Below are 17,472 nucleotides of genomic sequence, written 5' to 3'. Positions count from 1 at the left end.
AAAGAAAAGGTAGAGTCGACTGACAGGCTTAGTTGGTAGAGCATGTGACTCCTGATCTCAGGGTCATTAGTTCTAGCCCCACATTGGGCATGGAACCTACTTAATAAAAAAGTAAAAAGTAAAAGTAAAAAAAAAGGAGTATAGAAAGGAAAGAAGAGAGAAAATAAATGAAATGTATGAAAACCACTGAGTATTGCAATTAGATTCTTGATTTATTTCCTTCATTTTCTGTGTTATAGAGATACTGCTAGAAGTCTTTATTGTTATTCTTCATTAAATAAAGCTTTTCTTTAGAAATCATGTGTAACTGCTTATTTACACATGCTTATTAACCTGAACTTTTAAGATAATCGTGTGAGATACAAACCCCTGTCTTCTCTTATGACGGCATATGGATAAGAGATATTAGGCATCATGTGTCGTCAGGCTTTGAGGGAGGAGAGCTCATTAACTGCGATAGCCGGGACTTAAGGCCAATGGGCAGTGTGTTTGCCAAGGTAAGATACAATTTCCCTCTGAGTGGCTAATTTTTAAAAATCTTTAGAAGACTTATATAAATTCATTTTGTTCTTGTTGACTTATGTTTCAATAATGTGAAACAGCATCAGTTCCTAATGGGACTACATTGACTTCTTAAAGATTCAATATTCTGTGGGCTTCAAAAGGTAGAAAAAGTTGCTATAAATAGAATTCTTTATGCTTGTCCTCCTAATTAAGAAGCACAGAGTGTGTCATTTAGGTTAGACATTAAAGTAGAAAAGATCTCACATACCAGGTTCTCAGAAGTATTCTTTTCTGAGAGGTATATGAAGCCAGCAAACATTCACTATATCATGTAGGTCTTAAATGGTAAAATATAAGACAAACCATTTCAATGCCATGATTACTTAGATATATTTTTTTTTAACAAGAATGTCATTTGAGTATTAAAAATTCATGGCTGGTTAAGTTGTTTATGTTGGAGGAATAGTAGGAAAAGAATGAGCAGGGAGTGTAGTGTTTTTTACTTTCAAACTAACTATTTAACTTTGTTTTTGACTACTGTGTCCAAATACCATCTTCTCTTTTATTTGCCTCCTATTTTTGATATGCCTTACCACTAAGAGCAGATTTTGACCATCAGCTAGACAATGTAATCAGTTTATGCTAATTTTATGCCTTCAAATTTAGAGCTGTCAGGTTTTGTGGTTTGTTTTTTTTTTTTTTAATTGACATAGGTTAAATTATAAGGTAAGGGACTGTTGTTACTTTGCTTCAGTTCTTTGAAGGAGACTTGTAAAAGTACTCTTTCCAATTAGCCAAGTGTTTAGGTATAGTTTAAAATTGACTTCAAAGGGTAAAAGAGCAGATATTACTCAGCATTAACTCTTAAATAGAAATGAAAGATTAGAATTTTAAGAATATAATCCTTCCCTTTCAAGCCATTTATCCTCATTATAAGTCTGAAAAGCAGAAAAACACCAACATTACTGAGCATGTTGCTCCTGTTAATTTAGAATCACTGACTTATATGGCTGGGCTCTATTACTATTTATTATATTATTACTACTCCCACTCTTTCAGCTAATAGGAGGAGAAACAGGCGGCTATGTAGTGGTAGGAGGATCACCGCAGGCTTTTGAACTCATCCAGGTTTGTTTCCATTATAACAGGCCCCACTATCTTTTGGAAGTGATGTGTATTTCTCTTTGAGTCTAAAACTATGGCAGCATTCTGGTAGGATTTGGGAGATAGAGGCAGAGCTGCCTCTGGACAGAGGATAAGTTTCACTTATGGTTATATGACAGGAAAAAGGGCCAACAAAATTGGTAGATATTGAAAATGGGAAAATGGCATCTGTATCCTCAAGGTAGATATATTTTATGTTCCAGGGTGAGGGCAAGTGAGTTAAGCAGAGACTACACCCGAAATGATAGGGTGATAAGTAAAGCAGATGAAGATGTAGATAATCGTGGAGCAGAGAAGACTTCAGTTTTGAAGGATAGAGAACAACGCTTTAGTTAAAATATGGTTAGAACTCCTTACGTAGGGACATTAACCTGGCAGAGACATCATCTAGTTAGATAATATCAGGAAGAAAAACAGGTGTAGGTCACAAAAGGTTGTCAGTTTAAAGGTTTCTGTCCCAAGTCAGCCACCATGAACTTATGGTTAATTCTTTTGATTCCTTCCTGTGCTACTTCTGATTAAATTCATTTCACTTATTGTAGCTATAATTTTATAGTTTTTTTATACTATTAGTGAAACAAGTTTGGTCAAAAACATTGACTTATATACCTTTATTTAAACATTACTCAGAATGCTCTGACTTTCTGCAATTTCTGACAGAATATCAAATCTTGGGCATTCACTTTCACCAACACCAACATTTTAGAGGTACACACGAATAACCCACAAGTCACAAGAGACACTTCTTTTTTTAAGGAAACACTATGTCATAGTGTCACATCATTATTTTGGGATGCATTTTACTGAAGCATAACGAAGGTAAGACTAGGTCTTTATTATTATTTTATTGTTCCATGAAGATGGAACATGAAGCATGAAGATGTTGCCTATTCTTACTCCCATTGGTGCTCATTTACCAGCATTTAAGGAAAATCAGTACTTAGCACACTTATATTTTTATTTGGAAAGAAATATTTTTGTTGTTTTTTTGAGGAAGGAAACACAAAAGATAGTGTTTTGCTTTAGGTCATCCAAAATTGCTTTGCTGAGATCAGAAACCTTGGAATTTGGTATTCAGTCATGTACTCCTATCCACTAACTTGACCACAATACAGCGCCAACCAAGAATGAGAGCACACTTGCCTCACTGCAGCCAGCTGTGTTATATGAGAGCTTTCTCTGAGTTCTACAGATAATTCTGAAAATACAAGATTTATGTTAGCAATAGCTAACTTTTAATGCACACAGAAGTGTGTATATGTGTATGGACAGGCATATGGAATCTCGTGGAATCCATACAAATCACAACTGAGGGCATAGTCACAGAGCTCTTTTAGAATCTCTCATTGGTCAGACGTATACCATATTCTCAAAGGCTAAAGTAGAATATGTTATAACAAACCAGACCTATGTCTCTGTTCACACACAGCCGTGTTCCTTCACAAGAAGAGCTGTGAAGAGGTAACCTGATATAACTGGTTACCTCTTTTTTTGGACATAAATAATCTCACAATAATAATGACATATAAAAAGAAAACAGTGCAGAATCTCATGACCCTAACAAACCAGAGATTTTTCATTTATTCTTATTTTTTTTCTGTTCTCATTCTTATCTTTTATCTTATCTTTTGTACAGAGACAGCAACCATCACATTAGATACAAATCTTTGGGTTTTTTTTTCCCCTTGTACTATTACCTCATAAAGTGTTTCCATACATTAATATCCATGGTTATTGGGTTTTTTTGTTTTTGTGTTTTTGTGTTTTTTTAGATTTCATTTATTTATATGAGAGTGAGAGAGCGTGGGGGTGGAGGGGCAGAGGCAGAGGGAGAAGTAAACTCCCCACTGAGCAGGGAGGCCCACGCAGGGCTCGATCCCAGGACCCCGAGATCATGACCTGAGCTGAAGGCAGACGCTTAACCTTAACCCACTGAGCCACCCAGGCACCCCATAGTTATTGTTTGAAACAGCTATGTATTATGCTGTATGTTGATGTCTCGGCATGATTAATTTCTATGAGCGTTAATAAGCTTGTGCCCCAAACACCTTTTCTTTTCATGCCAGGTTTTGTATGCTGTTCTGATAGAGGAAACATTTTATTAACAGTGGCACGTTTTGAGCAAAAGCATGTGTGTTTTCTATGTTTAAATAGCTTATGGCAAAAATTCATTTTCAGTTCAATGAAGTGTATGTTTGTAAGTTCTGTCATCTGCCCATTGATTGATAGATGTGCAGGCTAGGCGTTTATGTGTTCGGTTTTGCTTTTGGTAGTTCTGTACGTGTGTGTGTATGTGTGTGTGCGTGTGTCTCTTTTCAGAAGGGGAGGGTACTGTCTTCCTTCGGAATATGCACTCCACCCTCTGTGATGAGGCCTGTGGTGAGATGCGCATCCCTGCCCATGACAGTCATCTTCACGGCATTGAGCTCCAGCTCGTGGCCCCCATGTGATGCGTGGAGGGTGGAGTGTATCGCAGTCACAGTCACCTTTCATTTGTGTGTTGGATGTGGCATTTATATTAAGGAGGAGTAATTTTTTTTCTGATTTTTGTTTTCTTGTATCACCAGTGCACCTATCCCATTCTTCCATCGCTGTGCTCCCGTGAACATTTCCTGCTATGCCAAGTTTGCAGAGGCCCTGATCACCTTTGTCAGTGACAATAGTGTCTTACACAGGCTGATTAGTGGAGTAATGACCAGCAAAGAAATTATATTGGGACTTTGCTTGTTATCACTAGGTAATTGTTTTTCTCATTCTTAGCTATTGCATAGTACCGCAGTAGAAGACTGTTCTGTCTTGTAACCAAAATATGAATATAGCCGGGATACCTGTAAAATGTTTAACTTCCCATAGCCAAACTAACTGTTTCAGATTATATATAATTACAAATATATACATATTTAAATATATATATATATATTTATATATCTGAAACTTTCTTTTTCTCTCATTGGAGAAAACTGGTGTTTTCCCAAACTTTGGTGACTGTCTATAATAACCTTTACTATGATAGCAGGAGGCTTCTTCTAATGAATCAACACCCCTTTGTTTTTTGTTATGATTCCAAAGGCTTATACAAAGAGGCCACATATTCTCTTCTATATTTTCATCAAAGAGCATAGCTTTCTGATTACTTTTGAGATATGGGTTTTTTTTTTTCATTGCTACAGTTCATAATATCACTGTATTGCTGGGAAAGTTAGAAAATCTCCACTTGGTAGCCACTGAATTTTCCTGTCATTAGATAATATAATCAAATAAATGTGATTTTCAAGATGTAAACTGCCTGTATTATCCTAGAGCTCTATATGTAGCCATATCAGAATCTAGAGATCTTTCTAGTTGAGAGGAGTAAACTGTGGTAGGAACCAAGCACCTCTTTCATTATATAAGTAAAATGAGTATTTTTGTCTGTTAGCAACAATTATAGTCATTGAGAAGACTAGCTGAATTTCCATCTTGTCATTAGAGACTATTTTCTTTTTGCTTAGGTAGTACTTGACTCAATTGAAATAATGCTGTCCATATGAAATCTATTTCTGTGATATTTGAAACGCTCCCATCTGTTTTTGGTTCCTGTACATTTATTGCAAAAGTGATAATGTTATCTAGTCACAGATCCCAACCATTTTTTGGCTTTGCAAATGGACCCCAAAAACTTGACTATTAGTCTGGCTTTATAAAAAAAAAATTATTTACTCTCTGAAATAGTTGAATACTTTAAGGAAAAAAAGAAAACCAAACCTTAAAAATGGTGATAGTAATTTTAAACCATTGGAATTCCAGTTTTTATTAGAATGGTTCTCTTTAGGCTTAAGATCTTTGTTCATTTGTTTGTGAGTTGGGCCTTTAGATAATTAAAGATGAACAAATTATGATTTTAGAAATGAATTTCCCCATGCAAAGGTCAAATCTTCCCAGTTTCTTTCTTTAAGATTTTCATTCAAGATTTTAGCATGTCCGAATTTAGGTTGGGATGGGTAGAGGTGTTGGCTAAATCACTCAACTAGGCTTTGCTCTTTTTTTGAAGATCTGTCAATCAGGACCCCTGACCCCAGTTGAACTGAGAAATAAGGTCAGAGGGATTGGATTAGGGCCTTCGTAGGCTTCAGGATACTATTCTGTAGAGTCAGAGCATTTCTTGGGAGTTTTAGAGGAGAAATGACCAGAAAAAGATTAAAATACTGTCTAGCTTGTTGACCAGCTATCAGAGAAGTTGGTCCTGAAATGCTAGGATTACTCTAGGGAAGTACAGCAGCTACTTTAACTGACCTTTGCCTACGTGTGGCAATTTTTCTGATCACCAACATGACACGTCATTCTCTACACTCTGTGTGTCGGCATGTATGTTTGCATGTGAGTTCTGATGTCTTCCTGTGGTGAATCCACAACAGTTCTGTGCTGTTTTTGAGTCACCATATTGCATTTGCATGTGTTCTTTGTCATTTATCAACCCACAGTTAGGAACCTGAGTTTCAAGCGACGCTCTTCCAGTGGCGCAAGTACCAAAGTCAAAGTGCAAAAGTAGCCAGTTAACCTTTCTTACCAAAATTGGGGTCTTGTCAAGAGCAACAATTTATATCCCTAGGAGAAAACAATTGAAAGAGTTTCTCTTTATGTTTTCTAATGTTTTAAAATAATATTCTACATGTTCTCTATCTTCCCTGCAGTTCTGTCCATGATTCTGATGGTGATAATCAGGTATATTTCAAGAGTACTTGTGTGGATCTTAACAATTCTGGTCATACTGGGTTCACTTGGTAAGCTGCTTATTCCTTTGTTTTTTAGTAATTAGAATTGAGAGTTAAGTTTGCTTTTAACAACCCCTCAATTCAGAACTACGTTCATTATTTTAAATATTTTATTTATGTATTTGAGAGAGAAAGGGAGAGGGTACACACATGTGAGCTAGGGAAGGAGCAGAGGGGGAGGGAGAGAGACCAGTAGACTGCGCTGAGCAGGAGCCCAACAAGGGGCTGGATCCTAGAACCCTGGATCACGACCTGAGCCAAAGGCAGACACGCTCAACCACTGAGCCACGCAGGTGCCCCTGCTTCTTGTTCTTTAATTTTTCACTCAATACTTGTCAGTGTTCCCTGCCTGGCAGAGGAAGCGACCCTTTCTTTTTATCCTAAACTTTTTAAAGGCCTGAACACGCCGTCCAAAAGTGTTGAGATTCTTTCTGGTTGAAATATTCCTGGCGGAATAATTGAATGTGTGTAAAATATTGTTACTCGTTTTTCTATCTATTGATATTCTATTTTGTGTAATGTTTTTATTTTACTATTTCTAATGAAACCTTCTGGGTTTTCTGTATTTATTGTCTTTTTTTGAGAACAATAACTTCCCCCTCCCTCTTCCCCCTTCCCAATTATAAATGTGATACCTACTCATGGTATCTAGCTACTTCCATGGTAGAAAATAGAAATATAAAAAAAGAAAGAAGTTTTATTTTTCACATAACACCTCTTTTCTTTAAAGAGAGTTTGCTTTTGCCTTTAAAATTTTCACAATTTAACCTGACTTCCCCTCAGTTTACCACTACTAGCATTGAAATTCAGAACTTATATTTATATATGAGTTTATTGAACTTATATACAAGTTCATTGAAAATTGTTTTTTCAATGCTTTACCCAATATGAAACTTTATTATTAGGGGAGTTTGCCCCCATTACATGTATAATCCTGCCTGCTGTGTTTGGTCTTATTGATGTCATCTATTTTATATTTTCTTTAAGTCTATGCTTTCTTATTTTGTTTTCTCTATGTTTGCTATACAAACTATGCTTTCATTGGTTATTTTTACCCTTGGTTTGGATGGTATACATTTTATAATTACTTCTACAGTAGATAATCTATACATTTTCAGAAAATATTCTTTAATCTAGAATCTTCTTGTTATTAAAGGGTGAAATGGAAAGGGTATATGTTGGGTTTTACCCTACTTCCTTTAAATTCAACATGTACTTCTTCCATTCTCACCCTCCTCTCATCTGCCTGTTCCCACTTTTTAGCCATTAACAAATAATAAATAAAAAAATAAAAAAACTTAAAAAAAAAAGTTTTTGTATTCAGGTTACTAAAGTTAAAATATTATTTGATACATTGTATCTTTCTAAAGAATGTTTACTTTGCCTTGAAATGTTTCATAATAATGTTTATAAAATTATTTACATTCTTCTGCCCCAGTTTTAGTGAGAACTACTGGTCTTATTTTTGTAAAACTTCATTCTTGAGTTCTTAATTTCAGTTCATCTTTGTTTTTAATTCATTATTTAAGTTCAGTTTAGTTAACATAAACTGTATTATTAGTTTCAGGGGTAGAATTTAGTGAATCATCAGTTACATATCACACCCAGTGCTCATTCCATCAAGTGCCCTAATGCCCATCACCTAGTTACCCCATCCCCCCACTCGCCACCCCTCCAGCAACCCTCATTTTGTTTCCTAGAGTTCAGCATCTCTTATGGTTTGCCTCCCTCTCTATTTTTATCTGATTTTATTTTTTCTTCCCTTCCCCTGTGTTCATCTGTTTTGTTTCTTAAATTCCACATGTGAGTGAAATTATATGGTATTTGTCTTTCTCTGATTGATTTATTTTGCTTAGCATCATACACTGTAGCTCCATGCAGTGTTGCAAATGGCAAGATTTCATTCTTTTTGATGGCTGAGTAATATTCCAGTGTGTGTGTGTGTGTGTGTGTGTATACACGTCTTCTTTATCCATTTATCTGTGGATGAACATCTGAGCTATTTCCATATTTTGGCTATTGTGGACCTTGCTGCTATAAACTTTGGGGTGCGGGTGCTCTGGTTCATCTTTGTTTTGATGAGAATTTGAATTCATGTAACTTATTCATGAAGTACTTGTGGGTTGTGTATTTTCTCAACTATTATCTAAGATTATCTTTGTCTTACATCTGAATATTGAATCTGCTGCATATAAAATTCTCAAGCAGCAATGTTTCCTGTGTCTGTACTTTACTTTTTGGAGACCAGTCTAATTTTGTGCCCTTGCCCATCACCATCTCACTTACCTTGTTGTGTATCTAATTTTTAACTTATCCTTATAACTTAAAATTTCCGTTTAGTTCTGAATCTTAACTAAATTTGCCAATGAATTCTTTTCTTTGGTGGGGGGTGTCTTTTACAACTTTGAAAAGTGGTCTTATTTCTGTATCTGATTACAATTTCTGTTCCAGTGGTTTTCCTCTTAGCATCATTGTTCATTCTTCTGCTGTCTTCTTCTAAATTATCATTTTAATCCTTTGACATTTTCTTTACACTCAGGAAGCTCTCTTCAAGCATACCTTCCAGATCACTGATTTTGTTTTCCTCACTGTCATTTCTGTACTTGACTTACCTCATTTTGTGATTCCATTTCTTACTTCTTCCAGCCCTCGTGTGGCCGTTGTGTCTAGTACTGTGTTTAGATGTTGTCTTAGTCACTTTGGGCTGCCATAACAAAGTACCATTGACTGGATGCCTTATCAACAAGAAATACTTACTTCTCATAGTTCTGGAGACCAGGAAGGTCAAAACTAAGGTGTCAGCAGATTCGGAATCTGATGAGGTCTGGCTTCCTTTGTCCAGCTGTCATCTTGCTATTTTCTAACATGGTGCAAGTGGAGAGTTGCTCTCTGAGAGCTATTTTATAAGGACACTAATCCTGTTCATGAGGGCTACACTCTCATGACCTCATCATCTTCCAAAGACCCACCTCCAAATACCATCTCATTAAGGATTAGGAATTCAATCTATGAGTTTTAAGGGGGTCATAAACATTCAGCTTATAGCAGATGGTTAGTTTTTTATAATAAAAGTAGATTTGCATTCCAGCTCTGTCACTTACTAGATGTGTCACATTTGGCATGTTACTTCACTTTCCTGAATTTCAATTTTATCATTTATTTATAAAGTGGGACTTTTAATACCTACTTAATAGTATTGCGGTGATTCAATTTGGTCACCTCTACTGTGTATTTCCGAACACAAATTTACATAAGCAATGTCTATTGTGGCTCTTATGGACAGTGACCTCCTTGATGTCCTCATTATTATCTCATTCTGTTTTCTTTTCTGTTTGTCTTTCTCTCATAACTTTTTTTTAAAGATTTTAAAAATTCTTAAGTAATCTCTATATCCAGCGTGGAGCTCAAATTCACAACCCCGAGGTCAAGAGTTACATGCTCTGCCAACTGAGCCACCAAGGTGCCCTTTTCCCTCGTAACTTTTTATTCCCATTTGTAGAGAACATTTTTTATTCTGTTGTTTGAGGCAATGACACTTTTCTTTAAGATTTCAAAATGAAAATATTTCCCTTTTTCAAATGTTTTTCATAGACTTGTGTTTGTTTTAAGGTTGTTTACTCATCTTCAATAGAAAAAAAATTGATTCTGGCTGTTTGGCACCAGGTAGGGTTGGCATTTCCCTTTGACCCTGCTCACTGTTTACTTGAGTGCAGGTGGAGGTCAGGTTGATTTGTATACTTCTTGGTCCAATTTCTCATCTCCCAGACATTTATCTTGTCTGCCCATTCATACATATCTTTACTCAGAATCTTCCATTTCCTAACCAGAGCCTACAAGGCCTTCTAGTATGATCTGGTCCCCAGAGCCCCTCTGCCCACAGCTCCTACCACTCTGCCCCTTGCTTGTGGCCTTCTCCTTTCTCTCCTGCCAGACATGGTCTCATCTCAGCATCTTAGAACTTGCTAGTACCTCTTGCCTGCAACATCCTTTCCTTAGATGGCTTTATAAATTGTTTTCTTTCTGTCTTTGATTCTTTTGCTCAAATACCATTTCACCACTGAAACCTTGCTTACTCATCCTTTCACAATGCTTTCCCAACCCCAGCACTTTCTATCCCTATTAAAAGATGACTTTTTTTCCCTTAGGCTTCATAGACTATATTTTTACTTATTTCCTTATTTGTTTTGTTTCCTTATTACTATATAAGCTCCTTGAGGGTTGAAGGTGGGGATTTAGTTTTGTTCACAGCTCTGTCCCCAGGACCTAAAATAGTTGATGCTCTGGGCACTCAGAAAGAAGGTGTTTGATGCAGCTCTCTCATGTGGAGGTGGGTTTTCCCCCATCTTTAGTCTAACTTTTGGAATCTCTGAACCAGTGATAGGGAGAAACCTGCATCCAGCACACACCACTACCAAGCTATCAAAGATCTCCTATCTGTTCCTACTTTTGGTGGGAATCATTTCTTTCATCTTCATTTGCTCCTTGTACAAATACTGTCTTAACTGCATGACTGTGTCTGCACGAGGCCCTGGGGTTACTGTGGTAACACAGCAGAGAGGATCTGGGCCTTCCTCAGCTTCATTGCTGGTTTCTGTGACCCTTACTAACTCCGTACAAGCTCCTCAAGTCTCAGCAGGCACTGATTCTCTCTGTATGGTCAGTTCCTCTCAGGGGTACTTGTCTTTGCTTGGCTCTCTCTGAGCTTCAGTGTCAATAATAAATACCATTGAAGGACATTTATTTGGTGTACTGAAAGATATCTTAACTACCTAGTGTGAATGATGATAATGGAGTAATTGGAGCTCCCCTTATGCCTGCAAAAAGTGACAGCCACACACCTCCCAGCCAAATGGATTGTTGCTGCTTTAGTCCCATGGTGATGTATAGGAAGGATCCGGGAAAGTGAAGATTTATGTTATGCGTTTCCTTGTGCTTGTTATTTCCAAAACAATTGTTTTTTGAATGCAGGTGGCACTGGGGTACTGTGGTGGCTGTATGCAAAGCAAAGAAGGTCTCCCAAAGAAACAGTTATTCCTGAGCAGCTTCAGATAGCTGAAGACAATCTTCGGGCCCTCCTCATCTATGCCATTTCAGCCACGGTGTTCACAGTGAGTGGGCTCGGGTGGATCATTTAGGTTTATGTTTTTATTTACAGGGATCATTAATGAAGCAGAAACCCACCTCTGGCAATTGCATGCCTAACCCTGAGCTGCATTAGATGAAATCTCTGTCCCATAGGCATGGAACATTAAAAAGTCTTCAGTTGGCTTCCCTAATTGATAAGTGTTATTTGATGCAACATTTGGTTCTGCATTGGCTGCTCATTAAGAGGGGATTTTCCCCCAGAATATTTATATTATCCTTTGTTAGTAAAAACATATTATTTTGCTGTCATAATATAATTCCCTTTTTAAAAGTGGTTTTCTTTACTAAAGTATGTTAAGAAATACACCACTTCATATCATTTCATTTCCTTGTGTACTAATTATTTTCCTCTTTTTTTCCTTTTAAACTTTTCACAACATTATTCCAAGTTAGAGATGAACTTCACTGCCTAGGCACTGTAGAGTAAATTACTGATGAACGTGTGGTTAAATAATGTGTACCCATATCTTTGATTCATCTCCTTCTCCTCTCTGAGAAAAGAAAAAAAAAATCTCAGACCACTTCTTGGACCAATCCCAAGCTTTTAATTGAGCTTTAGAAATAAAAAATAAAGGCAACATGAAACCATTGGTGCCAAAAGGTATTTGCTTGTTATTATTATACAAATACATATTAATCGTCTTTTAAATAGTTTTTTTCCCTCTTTTTTAAGTATAGTTCACTCACCCTCACCCAGGGCACAGTGAGGGTGTGTAAGGGGTGAATCTGACACGGACCCTGCTCTTTAGGAGCTCTTGGTCTGATAACAGAGGTGAAGTGCAAATACCTCCTTTTGTAGTCATGGCATATGATCTCCCCTGTTTTCAGAGTGACAGGCATGTATCTATTCAAATAAATTCAGAGCCTCATCCTGACTGACAAACAACATGTTTTGATTCCTAATGAGTAGGAAAGGAAAGTTAGGAGAATTCTAGGATATTAATAAACTGAGAAATCCTTTTATGTTTAGCTTTAAGGATATTTTCAGTATTCAATTGAGAATGCTAAATGCCACAACACTGATAAAGTATTTTTGGGATTCAGAGAATAACCTTTCCCCCATGTGGGATGAAGTGTAATGTTCAAAATTTCCACCATCATTTGGTTTCTGTATTCACTGCTTAGGGCAGTAACTGGAACCTTTCTCTGCATTTGCTCTTTACAGGTGATATTGTTCCTGATAATGTTGGTCATGCGCAAGCGTGTTGCTCTCACCATTGCCTTGTTCCACGTGGCTGGCAAAGTCTTCATCCACTTGCCACTGCTAGTCTTCCAACCCTTTTGGACTTTCTTTGCTCTTGTCTTGTTTTGGGCATACTGGATCATGACACTTCTTTTTCTTGGCACTACTGGTAAGAAGACCTGCTGCTGCTTCCCCTTATTCGTGATGAATCTGATTTGTATTAAATTATTTTAAAACTTCAGATAGAATTCTTAGACCTCTGATTGCCATTGGAACTAGCAATGAATTTGGTTAAGATTCTTCAACAGCCCATTCCCTATTCATGATTTTTAGATCCTCCTCCCAAAGTAAGTCCAGACAGGTCATGGCTTTGAAGTCCAGTACTGATTCAGACGTTAGGATTCATTCTAAGATGGACAAATGAACTCCGTGCAGCTGTGGGGCAGCCTTAAACCCCAGTTACAGCCAAAGATCAACTTGCTTCCTCGGGATTTTCTAATTTGGAAAAGATCTGAACCTAGGTAGAGTTTCTGGTGATGATATTGTTTGTAGTTAGACTCTCAGACTTGCATGTAGCTACACTTTATATCAGAAGTTAACCCTAAATGGAATTAATAGTGATGTGTGGCATAAGGATAGTGTGCTTGTATGTAACTTCTCTGGCAGTTCAACACGCATTCACTAATTGAATATAATATTAATTTCTGTCCTTTGCTAATAATTGAGATATCTGTAATTATTAGATGAGTAATAAAAGAGCCCTGAAAAAAGATTGAAGTGTTTGAAAATTCATGCCTAAATTAACTGACGTGGTAAGAACTATATTCAAATAGAACACTTTTTAAAAGCTATATGATGCCTTTGGGGAAAACAAATGCTTAAATGTATAATGTCTGGCTTCACAGCTTTTCAAGTGATAATTATTTTTGTCTCTTAATTAAATAGCACCGTGATCATAAATTTTGTGGTTTGGGGGTAGGAGGGACTGTTGTTGGAAATTAGATTAATCTCTTATATTTAACAGCCATATTTCTTAGTTTGTACTTTATGAGCTCCTTCTTTCCTTCCTTGATTATTTTCCCAGGCAGCGCTGTTCAGAATGAGCAAGGCTTTGTGGAGTTTAAAGTTTCTGGGCCTCTGCAATACATGTGGTGGTACCATGTGGTGGGCCTGATTTGGATCAGTGAATTTATCCTAGCGTGTCAGCAGATGACTGTGGCAGGAGCTGTGGTAACATACTATTTTACTAGGTGAGAATTTATTCTTGTCAGAAAACTTAAGATCTTCTAAGTGATTGTGTCTGAAGGAGATGGAAGTAAGGCTGGTAAGGGTTTTATTTCTTTAAAAAGTAATTGGAAATAAATATGACAAAATGTTATAGCTGATAATCCTGAGAGGTAGGAACATGGGAGGTTGTTATTTAATCTTTATACTTTTCTGTAAGTTTCTCAAAAAAGTTAGAACAGCAGGTCATGACATAACTTCAATTATATTAGGCAGAAAAATAAATCTTGTAGTGTCTTATGTACTTTTTGCTTTATATAAAGGTCCATCAGGGGCACCTAGGTGGTGCACCCAGTTAAGCATCGGACTCTTAGATTTGGCTCAGGCCATGATCTCAGGGTAGTGAGATCAAGCCCTGGGTGGGGTGCTCAGCACGGAATCTGCCTAAAATTCTCTCCCCTTCTCCCTCTGCCCCTCACATTTGTACTCTTTCTAAAATAAATCAATAAATCTTAAAAAATTAAATAAATAAAGGTCCATCAAAGGACAACAAGCCTTTTTTTTTTTTAAAGATTTTATTTTTTCATGAGATATATACAGAGAGAGAGGCAGAGACACAGGCAGAGGGACAAGCAGGCCCAATGTGGAACTCTATCCTGGGACTCCAGGATCATGCCACACTCAACCACTGAGCCACCCAGGCGTCCCGACAAACCTTTGTAATTTATTTGGGTCAGAACAGTATTGTGACTCCCATTCCTAATTTCAGAGATGAATATAAGCTGTAGGCCTTTTAGTTTTCTATTAAAATGAGGTACCTGGGGATCCCTGGGTGGCGCAGCGGTTTAGCGCCTGCCCTTGGCCCAGGGCGCGATCCTGGAGACCCGGGATCGAATCCCACGTCGGGCTCCCGGTGCATGGAGCCTGCTTCTCCCTCTGCCTATGTCTCTGCCTCTCTCTCTTTCTCTCTCTGTGACTATCATAAATAAATAAAAATTAATAAAAAAAAAATGAGGTACCTGGTCTAGATTGAACATCTTTCCTTTTTTTTTTTTTTAAGATTTATTTATTTATTTATTTGAGAAAGAGCAGGTGGGGAGAGACAGAGGATGAATGATAGTCTTTTAAGCAGACTCCATGCTGAGAATGGAACTGACGTAAGGCTCCATCCCACGACCTTGAGATCCTGACATGAGCTGAAATCAAGAGCTGGATGCTGGGGAATCCCTGGGTGGCTCGGCGGTTTGGCGTCTGCCTTTGGCCCAGGGTGCCGCCCTGGAGTCCCGGGATCGAGTCCCGTGTCGGGCTCCCGGAATGGAGCCTGCTTCTCCCTCTGCCTGTGTCTCTGCCTCTCTCTCTCTGTCTCTCTCTCTCATGAATAAATAAATAAAATCTTAAAAAAAAAAAAAAAAGAGCTGGATGCCTAACCAACTGTACCACCCAGGCACCCCAGAACATCTTTTTTAAGTTCCATTTTTTGATTGTACATTTAACTCTGTATTTACTAGTAAAAGCTTTCAAAGCACAGTTTAATTTTAGTTAACGTCTTAGAGCCTAAGAACCCCATGAAACTACCATAGAGAAATGAAACATTAACTCTATTTGGTACATCAGCAGCATTTGTATTAGTTGTATATTACTTTCCCATTTTGTCACAAATCTCGAATATTTTTTAGATGAACTAATTTTTCACTGCATTGGGCTCTGAACCATTCCTGTATTTAGCCTTTGTTTTAAATGTCTTTGGTTATTTTTTTAAACAGGGATAAAAGGAATTTGCCATTTACACCTATTTTGGCATCGGTGAATCGCCTTATTCGTTATCACCTGGGTACTGTGGCAAAAGGATCTTTCATTATCACGTTAGTCAAAATTCCACGAATGATCCTTATGTACATGCACAGTCAGCTCAAAGGAAAGGTAAGGAGAAAATACTTTTCTGGGCTTTCTGTGGTCATATCCCCCAGACCTCAGCTCTGTGTGTGGTAAAGCTCCCAGTGATGCTAAGTCCATAGCTGTGAACATTTTCTTCAAAATCCTTGCAAAGCAGAATCTAGTCCTTCTGCTTTGTCCCCTACTCTTGCTCTCTACATGCTGTGGCAAAATCCATCATGTCACTGGTTTCCCAAAGTTATCCTGTGCTTCTCTTCCTCTGTGTTGACTCACACCTCCTCCTTGGAACCTCTTCCCTATCCCTGACTGTGGAGATAATACACATTTCAACACAGGTTGGCTCATATGCCACCCCTTCCTAGAAACCTTCCCTGATTCCTCCTCCTCGATGACATCATCTCCTTCTGTCCTCCACTCTTATAGCACTAGTATCTATTGCATATTCTGTTTCTAACCTTTTTTTATGTTTAGCTTTTTTTTCTTCTACAATAGTAGAAGTTCCTTTCTGGTCTTGTATACCTGACTTTATCATATATGCAGTAGGTACTAAATACCTGTTGAATTAAATTGATTAAAAATAATTTAGCTATTACATTTTGAGGGAAAAGAGGGTGGGTACAGAGGCCTTTGAAACATAGGTTGTGATTTTTTTTTTTACTTTTATTTATTTTTCTAACATTTGGAATATTCTATATGATGGTTTGATTCTATATGATGGTTTTTAATTATTTCTAATTTGTCCTTTCCAGGAAAATGCTTGTGCCCGATGTGTGCTGAAATCTTGCATTTGTTGCCTTTGGTGTCTTGAAAAGTGCCTAAACTATTTAAATCAGGTGAAGTATTTTAAAAAATAAATCTAACACTCACTTTCAAGGATAGGTTCATCATTTCTTCTTCCAAGATAAAATAATTGAGCTTACTTGAAAGATGTTACATATTTCTCATGATGTTATGCATTGTGGCTTATTCGTGTATATCTATTTCTATCATATTCTTTAAAAAAAAAAAAAGACTTTATTTGAGAGAGAGGAAGAAAGAGCACAAGCAGGGGGAGGGGCAGAAGGAGAGGGAGGAGCAGGCTCCCCGCTGAGCAGGGAGCCTAATGCTGGGCTCTATCCCAGGACCCTGAGGATCATGACCTGAGCTGAAGGCAGATATGAGCCACCCCAGTGCCCTGTCATATTCTTAAGAGTGATGTATATTCTTGTCAAGGCTCATAATTAATTAATTGTAACATAAGGATAAAATATCATTAGGGTTCATCTTCAGGAAAGACATTTATCCCTTAATTCACATCTTTTCATCTTTGATTTTCTCTAAGAATCTGTCTAAGCTAGCCATATTTCTTTAATTCTTCCTTTAAATGTTTGAGAGGTACCTGGCTGGCTCATCCCATAGAGTATGTGACTGTTGATCTCAGGGTCGTGTGTTCAAGCCCCATGTTGAGTATGGAGCTTACCTTTTAAAATGAATGAATGAGTGAATGAATGAAAGAATATTGTTTGAAAGCTTTAGTTTAGTAAAAAGTCATTGTGACACTTAAACTCACTTTTTTGCTCTGTCTACTATTGTCTAAGACTAGTGTGCTGTCTATCCTGATACTTTTTT

General features: G+C 37.4%; 1 protein-coding gene across 5 annotated transcripts in view; it reads left to right on the top strand.

Annotated features, from left to right (window-relative positions):
* SLC44A1 (solute carrier family 44 member 1) overlaps positions 1-17,472 on the top strand; it is a 201,745-nt gene that overhangs the window by 106,557 nt on the left and 77,716 nt on the right. For all 5 annotated transcript variants that reach the window (XM_041761058.1, XM_041761057.1, XM_041761060.1 and 2 more), the window contains 7 exons: positions 4,236-4,405; positions 6,339-6,428; positions 11,388-11,527; positions 12,730-12,916; positions 13,832-13,997; positions 15,735-15,891; positions 16,614-16,697. In XM_041761058.1, coding sequence (XP_041616992.1) covers positions 4,236-4,405; positions 6,339-6,428; positions 11,388-11,527; positions 12,730-12,916; positions 13,832-13,997; positions 15,735-15,891; positions 16,614-16,697 — 994 coding nt within the window. The remainder of the gene's footprint in view (positions 1-4,235; positions 4,406-6,338; positions 6,429-11,387; positions 11,528-12,729; positions 12,917-13,831; positions 13,998-15,734; positions 15,892-16,613; positions 16,698-17,472) is intronic.

Source organism: Vulpes lagopus, chromosome 7 (genome assembly GCF_018345385.1).
Source record: "Vulpes lagopus strain Blue_001 chromosome 7, ASM1834538v1, whole genome shotgun sequence".
Taxonomy (NCBI): domain Eukaryota; kingdom Metazoa; phylum Chordata; class Mammalia; order Carnivora; family Canidae; genus Vulpes; species Vulpes lagopus.
This window is presented reverse-complemented; position numbering and strand designations above follow the sequence as displayed.